Genomic DNA, 10570 nt, shown 5'->3' on the forward strand with positions numbered 1-10570 from the left:
AAGTATCACCATTAAACTCCAGACCCCAAGCACTCAATCATAGTGATGTTCTCATTATAATTGTATGTAGCCTATATGACAGACTTGTGTTGTACTTTACTGTATTTTCTTTCTTTTTTAAGTGATTCCAATCATATTTCAAGTAATTTAAAACCATCATGTTGAACAGTGCGAATCTGAAGTGTCTCAGCTGAAGGAAATAATACATTATTTAGGCTTTAATATATTGGAAAAATGTTCCTATAGGGTCAATAACGATAACATTGAAAATGAGCATTTATCAGCCGATAACGATATGGTGGCCGATATATTGTGCATCCCTAACAAAAATACACGGTATAATTCTTATTTTTGTCTTACTGCTTGTTTTTTAACCCATTTTATAGTCAGTATCAACAGAGTCAGAAGTTGTAATTTACTTGGAGATAAAGGAGAAATGGCACAAACGTTGGCGAGCGAGTCCGTGACTGCCTTAGATAACTACTGCAAATGAAAAATACTAGGCTGCACTAAAAGCTTTAATGAACGTGAAGTGAAGTGCATGAAAGTCTTTGCACGCTGCCGTCGCTTAATAAAAACACACTAATGAAGAAGCATTAGAGCTGAACCACAAGACATCACACAAACCGCAAATCTTGTGGGATTCTAAAGGGATTGTTTTCTCAAATATGATCATTCTGTCATCATTTACTTTTTATAAAGTTAACCTGCATTACTTTCTTCTGATGACCACCAAAAAAGTATTTATTTTGAAGTCAACGACAACAACATTGGACCCCATTGACTTTCAAAACAAAAATGGAAAAAAACAAATTATTCAGAGGAAAAAATTTGAATTTTAATTTTTTGGTGCCTTTTCATTATTGCTTCAAAGCCTATCTCAGAATACTTGAAATGAACATTATTGTTAACAGATATAACTTTTGATTATTAGTAAATGTTAAAGTTAACATTAACTAAGACTAATAAATGCTGTATAAGTATTGCCCATTGTTAGCATATGTTAACAAATGAAAGCCTAATGTAAATTGTTCATGTTCTTTTTTTTGTTAATTTTGTTTCACTGCAAAAAACAATGGATGAAAACAAAAAGAGTGAACAAAAGTGAAATATAAAACTAGCAAACAAAATAATAAATAACAAGCCAACAAACATAGCCAACCCCCCCCCCCCCCAAAAAAAGAATGAAATAACAAAAAAAAAGGAAAATACGAAAAGAAATAAACAAAAACAAATTGAGTTGCAACCCAAAAAAACGAATCAACAAAGATTTACAAGTGAAAATTAGAAAATTTTAGTAGTTTGTTCATGCATGTGACCGAATAATATATCATGTTATTTTTTTTCAGCTTTTGTTTGTTAGTTAAATCTTTCACTGCAAAACACAATTAATGAAAACAAACATGAGCAAACGAAAGTGAACTGAACAAAAAAGAGAGTGAAATATATAACTAGCAAACAAAATAACGAAGAACAAACCAGCAAACATGGGCGACGCTAAAAAACCAAGAAAGAAAATAACGGAAGAAGAAACAAAACAATCAAAAAAACAATCAAAAACAAACAGAAACTGAGTTGAGTATATTAATGCATATAGCGGGGAATAATAAATCATATCACAATCTGACTTTTATTGAGATTTTTTTCATATTTATGGTTTATTAGGGCAGATTACGCTCTTCTACGTTGTTCAAACTTCAACACACTCTAAAACCACTGTATGAGTGTTTGAGGAGGTTATACTTTACCAAAAAAAACAACCATTTAAAGTCTTCTAAAACAACACGTTCATAAGAGTAGTCCTTCATCAGGTTAAAAATCAATATTTAAACACCATCTTGCACAAACACTCACATCATATAATCAGGCAGCCTTGATAAAACCATTTAATTTGGCCTTGGCCTTCATCGCCGCTGAATACCAATGAGTTTAAACATCACCTCTTAACCAACACATGCATTCTAATGCGTCGGGTAACGAAGGAGACGCATTAATCACCAGACGACGAGAAGAAACGCTCGGTCAGCACTGCGAGGACGTCGACTCGAGGCCACCGGGAGCGAAGGCAGAAAGAAAAGTGAACGTTATTAGCGGAGGAATAAAGTGTCTGGGGCGAGGAACAGCGCCACAGGGAGCGGATGAGAGCAGAGAGGTCTGAGATAAGTGCGTTATCTCCCAGCTCTGCCTCGGGAAAGCTTTTGTCATCATTACACACAGGAAAGAAGACTTGGCTACCAAAACTACATCACTCCAGGTCGTCGTGGCAACGGGGGGGGGGGAGGTCATTGGTTGGCAGGAGGTGGAGGAGGCGGGGCTTACAGTAGGGGGCGGGACACACAGTAGGGGGCGGGACTCGACTCTACTCTGACAACAAGGATAAATGAAAATACAAAGAAGGTGGAAAAGGGTAATTTGACAATTTTTAGCTTGTAATATAATGTGATATGTGAAAGACAGAAAAATCCCTTTACAGTGTATTCATTTTTATTAAATGAATTTTATTATCATTTGTAATAAGGCATCATTTCATATAAGTATCCATTAAAAAAATTGCGTATAATAAATAAATAAATAAAAATGTATTAAAATAATTTAGAAACATTCATATATTTATTTTAAAAATATATATATTTAAAAAATTTGGAAATACTTATATAAATGTAATCATTTATAAAATGGTGTACAATTAATAAATATATGTTTTTTATTATTTTATTAATTATACACAATGTAATGAATAATTGATTTACAAATAATTTTCTTTTATATATATATATATATATAATTAACAATCAATACATTATATATATATATATATTTATATAATTAACACAATTAATAAATTATATATATATATATATAATACAATATTTTAAATTGTATAATAATTGAAAATACTTTTATAAATTTAATAATTTATACAAAAATGTATTTAATTAATAATTGTGTTTTTATGAAGTATACACAAAATAATAAATTAATAAAAAATGAATAAGTATAAAATAATTTTTCAAAATATATTTAAAAACTAATAAAATGTATAATTTTTATATATATATATATATATATATATATATATATATATGTACACACACGTGTATATATAAGTGTGTGTATGTATGTTAGCATGTATGTATGTTTGTATATACAGTATATATATAAATAACATTAGACTGCTATATATATAGGAGTAGTTGCATATTTAAAAAAAATATTCACACAAAAATGAAAATTAATCTTTTTTTTTTTTTAATAAAATTATAAGTCATACAAGCGCTTTGTGTGAGATTGGAAATTGTGTGTGAAATTTAAAGTCTTTATTTAATGATATTACTCTCAGCCAAAGCTTAAATGGATTACAAAATGGCACATTGGCAAAATTAACATTAAACACTGCAACCAAATGTCTTTGAGGTCAACGACACCACGTTTGATATGAGAGCAACAGCAGAAAGGAAACTTCACTGAAATGTCAGTGTGTTTCTCATATAAAATAGATGTGAAACAGTGCACAAGTCACAAGGGCTGTTTACTGTGCTTTAACATTTTTTTCTTTCCTTTTTGGAGCTTGATAAACTCATAGAAAGTCATACAGGTTTGCGACAACAAGAGGCTGAAATTGGGAAAAAAAATACCTTTAAATTCTTACATGGGATTTCAAAACTGCCCTCAAACTCCCTGCAGAAAATATCACTCACATTTCCCATTTGCATATTTTATGAATCACTACTTGAAGAGACAGTATACAAGTTGAAAGACATTTTCAAGTACAGTGGGCTAGGTTTATTTAATATTTATTTAATAATTGAATAAACAAATGAAAAATATGCAGAGAAGAAAAAGGTGTTTTGTTACAGTTCAAGAAAATCCCTTCAAACAAAGCGGATTATCACATTATCAACATGCGAATCAGCAGCCAAAGAACAGCTAATTTTCAATAATGAATCCATTAGCGAAACCTTTGAGAACGGCAGAACAATGATCCGATTCCAAGTTTCATTTGAAACGAGAGAATTAACAGAGCTCTGGAGATCAGCGCAATTACACCAACGCTTTTGATCCAATTTAGCACAGCGATTCCAGCGCTTCCCGCAATTATCACGTGTCCGGTAGAGATTAAAAAGCAGTTAAAAGACGATCATTAGAAATAAATGAACTGCTGCTTCTCCCCTCCGCCATTTGTTCGGTTCACATTTGGCCAATTTTGAGTCGCCACTGAGACGTCAAAGCAAATGGGTTTGTCTCAAACGTTGTCTTGATCTCTCTAAAGAATCATTATCCTCCGCAACAGACACACCACTCCAGCAATTTACTCTAAAATGACTCTATAAAGACTAATAAATAATCAGACTGACACTTGACTAGTTTTTAGATGAAGAAAGCAGAGTCGGGATTATTGCTGATAACTCTAAGACTAAAACTAAGATAAAGATAAGATACAACTATGACTAAAACCATAAAAAACTGTTGTTGCTTGAAATAAAATAAACGTTAACTGAAAAAAACTTCACCTAGTTAATTTAGTTTAACTTAATGTACTAAAATAACTAAAACTATATAGACATTTTAAAAAACTCATTAAAAAACTCCCATTAAAAAAATGGAAAAACATAATAAAATTATTAAAACTTTAATATTAAAATTAAAACAAAAACTAATTCAGAATAGTAATAAAAAAATAAAATTAAAATATAATTTAATTTAAATATAATATAAATCTTAATAAAAGTAAAATTCAGAATTATCCAGTAAAACTAAAACCATAAAAATCAGTTTAGTTGCTTGTCATGAAAGTTAAAGGTGCAGTGTGTGATTTTTAGCGGCATCTAGTGGTGAGGTTACGAATTGCAACCAACAAAAGTTACGGTGGCCGACAGGAAAATATATTTACATTTACATTTATTCATTTAGCTGACGCTTTTATCCAAAGCGACTTACAATTGCTATATGTCAGAGGTCGCACGCTTCTGGAGCAACTAGGGGTTAAGTGTCTTGCTCAGGGACACATTGGTGTCTCACAGTGGATTCGAACCCGGGTCTCTCAAACCAAAGGTAGGAGTCTTATCCACTGCGCCATCACCACCCCTGGACACCCCGGTGGTGTCGTCGTCGTCGTCGTCTGAGACAGCAGAGAGTATCTAGTTCATCAATGAGGTTTCTTTACAAGGATAAATTAAGAAATTATGTTTACTTACTTATTCAGTAAAACTGTTATTGTGAATATTATTGTTACTTGTTCATCATTGTGTCAGTGTTTTATTCGCTGAACTAAGCTTGCTTCCTTGCACGAAGAGCAACATAGTCACGAAACGCATTTGTCCGTTTAGGGCCACAGTAGAAACATGTCGGCGCATTTCAATGATCGGGAACCCGCGGTGTGTGTAGACAGAAACTGCTCATTCTAAGGTAATACAAATATAACGGTTCATTAAGTAAGGTCTTTATACATCTCTGAACACTTCTTTTTCAAGGTAGTGTTGAAACGCGTTCTGTAGCGCTGTGTGTTCGCTGTCGGCTACGCTAGAAACATGATGACACAATATGTCGACCTCCATAGAAGGGGAGCCCGCGGTTATGGAGATATAAATGTCTCATTATAAGCTAATAAAAAAATAACGGTTCATTATGCAAGGTCTTTATACACCACTGAAAACATAGTAATGGATCTTATATTGCATTTCTGTCAACAGATCCTCAGAAATATTACACAATGCACCTTTAAGTGAGATCAAATAAAATATTAAATATTATTTCAGTTAGTTGCCAAGCAGCACATATGAATCGTGATTCTATCTTCTACTGATTTGCAGCGATACACACATTATTTATTATTTACAAATATTTATTTTTTTAAAGTGTTACACTTCAACTTTACAGTACTAACAGTTATTGATCACAATTCAGTTCTTTCACAGCTTATTGCTCTTGAATGGTCAAATATACACACATTTATGTCAAAATTCACATTGGGTCTCATTCATGAAACACGAGCAGAACAAATTTTTGTGTAAATCGTGTGTAAAGTGGTTCTGGCGTAAATTTCCGGATTCATTAAAATGTTTGTATTTTCCAAATGTTAGTTGGTACGCAAGAAATCTACACCTGCTCCCAGCCACGCGTGAATAGTGCGCTTAACACCCGAACGTTTTGCTCTTTAATAAGGCTGCATTTTAATTCACCTTAATCGGGTACATATTTACACAGCATTTTGAAAAAATATTATATATAGTAGCTAATTACATACGGTTTTTCTTATCATGAGAGCCAGTAATAGCATCTGCGATGGTGGTCCTTCTCCAGTTTTAATACGTTTTTTCCGAAGTGAACTAATTCGTTTTTTGCTCTCAAGCTTAATGTCGAACCATTTTCTTCTCACTTCTGGGAATGTTCGATTAACAGTTGAAACTCCATTGACTGCATCTGTAATATGCTGCCAACTTCCTTTTTTTTTTTAGGACCCGATACGCCACTATGTACGCTTGAAAATAAAATGTGGCGTTTTGAATGAACTTCTGATAATAAAACTTCAATTTCTGCATCTGAGAAATTTTTCTTTTTCATTCGCATTCATGTCATAATATGATGCCCATATATAGTTGTCAGTTGGATTTAATGGGCGGGATTTATGGTAATTGAAAATGAACGTGCACGCGCATCCCATTTACGACTGATTGGAATTCATTAACACACACACACATTTCACGATCACATCTGACGTTTACGAAGTATTTGTGAATCAGGAGAAGAGTTTTCGGAAAGGTCTCTTTACACGCAAATCACTCACATATTTACTCGTATATAATTACGAATGTTTCATGAATGAGACCCATTGTGTGGAGTACTCATGTAAACACAGTCTGTTATGTCCTACGTGAACATAAACAGTTAGGAGAAAATCCAATGTGTAACAGTATATTAGATCCGTGCATTTGATCTTAAAGGTACAGTAGCCTAATAAACTGTTGCCATCCGTTTCATTAATGTTAATAAAAAAAAATCACTTGATTTTGACAATCATCAAATTTATCTTTAATATGAATCAATTTATTTATATTTAATTCATACACATTTTTACATTTGATTATTCAATTTCTGTAGTATTTCTTACTATACAGTATGTTAAATAAACCTCGCCCAATGTACCTGAAAAAACCTTGTTTATTTATTTTTTTATATTGTATTTGCACTATTGTTTGTAATTTGCTTCTATGTTCCTATTTTTAATATCATAAATAAAATTGCCAGAGTTGGTTTATAACAGAAGACTGACAGGCATGCGTAATAATGATCAGTCAGCTTAAAGACGTTTGTTTTATAATGTTGGGTTGACTAAAATGGGAAGGTTCACGTTTCATTCAGTGTGATTATTTCTGCAACACTTATTAAACTCTACCTCAGTCAAATAGGAAAAGTGACAGAAAACAGTAAACTACAATCAAGCATATATTGAATAGAAATTTGATTCAAAATTGAGAATCAATTTTTAGAAGAATCGAATCATAAGGTACCAAAAGATTCCCAGCCCTAATAAATACTGTAGCAAGTATTTATTGTAAGTATTGTTAGTTATTAGTTCATGTAAGGTAATGCATTAACTAAATGAAACCTTATTGTAAAGTGAAAACAAAAACTATAGGGTTTTTTTAGTTGCTTGAAATATAATAAACTTAAATAAATTAAAATAACATAAAATATAAAAACTTTGAATGAGTTTTTATATTTATATATTTTCCATTTTAATTTCAAAGTATTAATATACATACGTCAACATTTGAAGTGGATCAAAATAGTTCATCAAAGATGTCCTAAGACAAGAACGGGTATTGTTTAAAATACATGCATAACTTTGATGAAAGGTTCTGATCCACTTCAAATGTTGAGTTCTGTATATTGATACTTTGAAATTAAAATGGAAAATATAAATATAAAAACTAATTCACAGTATTAATATACAGTAGTCAACATTTGAGTCGGATCAAAACCTTTCATCAAAGTTATACATGAATTTTGAACAATTCTCGTTCTTGTCTTTTTGATCCCCTATAAATGTTGACGTATGTAGTATCTAAAACTACACTTGTCAGAATTATGCAGAATATTATACTCTATTCTGTTGTTCCCCCGTTGGTTTTCCCGAGCCTGGAGCAACGCTACCGTGACCTTCATTCCTGCGGCAGGACGAAAACACAAACCTTCAGCTTCTTCAAAGCGTTTTCCCTCAAAGACAGACAGACACACACACACACACACACACACACACACACAACAGCATTCAAGAAGTTTAAATTGGCTGCTGAGTTCAAAGTTCACTGCGACTGAGAGACAGACGTTCAGCGTGTCATGACATCATTAGCTAAAACACTGAAAATGTTCAATTCTTCCTCTTTTCAGCTCAATGACACGTAATTATTCAGCCGAAACCGCTCTAGAGAAGAAAACGCCAGCCTAAAACCCAGCGGGAGATTAACGCCGTCTGTTTTTCTGTGTGGCTGTCAAGGATTGTTTACCTGCGGACGCTCCGTTCAAGTTTCTAACACAAAAGCAGGACGCAGTAAATAAATGTGTTTAGTGATTAACGGCGCAGAAGTTTTAATGAAACTTTTTTGCCGCTCTTCTCATTTCTTTCAAACCATTATCCGTCAATAAAAGACTTGGCGCACAATGCAATGTGGGAGAAGACATTATCTCTCCACGGTAAATCTTTCTTCATCGCTTGCAAATGGAAAGGGTGTTTTGTAATCAGCTAATTACGAATGCTAATGCGCGCGCGCGGTCCCTCGTCATGGAGAGGAATGTATTTCAGAGGGAGTTTTACAGGGATCAGTCTGAAGTTTCTCCATCGGCTTTAGCCGTTTAATTACTCAAACTCTCAGTCGTCAAAGCTGATAATTAATTCATCGGTTTAATGCGCAGCGTCTTCATGAGCACCTTTTGTCTCTGAGCGAACGCCAAGGGTTAAGACGCTAACAGCTGATTGATGGCGGCGTAATCTCACAACAACCATATTTCACACGATCATGTCATAATACGATCACGTTTTCTAAAGCCTTGTGCACAAATGTTTTCATTTTCAAGGATAAAGAGTTAGTGTTGAGGACAAATTTGCTAAGCCAGAACAAATTTATTTTTTGCACGTACAGTACCGCTCAAAAATTTGGAAATATTAAAAAATGTTATGTTTTTGAAAGAAGTCTCTTATGCTCATCAAGGCCTGCATTTATTTGATCAAAAATACAGAAAAAACTAATTTGAAATATTATTACAATTTCAAATGTATTTTTATTTTAATATACTTGCAAATATAATTTATTCCTGTGATCAAAGCTGAATTTTCAGCATCGTTACTCCAGTGTCACATGATCCTTCAGAAATCACTCTAATATGATGATTTGATGATCAAGAAACATTTCTGATAATTATCAGTGTTGAAAACAGTTACAACAGTTTAATTAATTAAGCTAAACGTTTAATTCTCCATCTAAACCAAACCAGTACACCAAGACGTTTAAGCATCAAGACACATTTTTATAATGTTGCAATATGTCCTTAACATTGCCGTATTGTATATGCATTATTATGTATATGTGTATTGTATATGTGTATGCAATTATTGTATTGCATACAAACTTTGCAAACAACTGCAAATTTTTAATCAATTAATTTGTATACAAATTTTACTTACATTATTTAAGTAATATTTAATTTAATTGTGATTAGTCGCAATTAATATGTAACATATATATACATTGATAGTAATAGATTTGACAGCACTAAATTATTTATATCTATCGTGATTGATCGCAACTAACAAAAGTTTACAAAATGGTATATAATTTATATATTATATAATATATAAAATATAATTTTTATTATATTTATATAACTACTACAATTTTCCAACAAACTCTGAAATACATTGTCTGCATTCAAACTAAATAAGCCATTTATCCTGAATATGTTGCATTTCAGCTTGATTTAAAACTCTGCTCTTTCCACACCCTCGACACGCATCTTACACATTCACACATCCGTGAAACACTCTATCAGACCTTCCTCTAGTGTGCAAAATCACACTCAAAAGTATAGTAAAAGTAGGCAAAGTGTGATGCAGCCTCTCTCTAATAACCATTAACAATCGTCTGAGGAGCTTATTTGCAACGGCGTGGCAAAACAATAAGAGCCGCCGCCGCCGCAGAGTTTACTCCCCGTGGAATAAACCGCAGGACCAAGTGTAAATAATAGCTGGGAAAAAGATATTAGTGTGAACTCGCCGTCATATTACAATGCCTCTGTGTGTGTGTTTTTCCCACTAATTGAGCAACTCCGCCAAACTAAATCCATTTTAAGAAGAATAAAACTGGTGAGAAAAAGATTAAAAAGGGAGCGAAACAGAACTACAACAGAGAGAGAGGCATTTCAGGACGAGGCACACGTCTCCTCGAGTGCTGTGGGTTTCTACAAACCTTCATGCTCCTTGTCGGATATTCCCACTTTCTTCATCTTCTTGGGAGTCTTCATGAAGAGAGGGAATATGGTCCGGAGGCCCAGGATATCCACGAACTTGTGACAG

At 33.1% G+C, this 10570-nt stretch overlaps 1 protein-coding gene across 1 annotated transcript in view; it reads right to left on the reverse strand.

Annotated features, from left to right (window-relative positions):
- The window catches only part of ctnnbl1 (catenin, beta like 1), a 59773-nt gene that overhangs the window by 21642 nt on the left and 27561 nt on the right, over positions 1–10570 (reverse strand). The window contains exon 11 of the mRNA XM_077217997.1: positions 10464–10570. This exon is cut by the window's right edge and continues 75 nt beyond it. Within this exon, the coding sequence (XP_077074112.1) occupies positions 10464–10570 (107 nt within the window). The remainder of the gene's footprint in view (positions 1–10463) is intronic.

The sequence above is a fragment of the Siphateles boraxobius genome, unplaced genomic scaffold, assembly GCF_051911475.1.
Source record: "Siphateles boraxobius isolate OS27281-9 unplaced genomic scaffold, OSU_SipBor_1 77, whole genome shotgun sequence".
Classification (NCBI taxonomy): domain Eukaryota; kingdom Metazoa; phylum Chordata; class Actinopteri; order Cypriniformes; family Leuciscidae; genus Siphateles; species Siphateles boraxobius.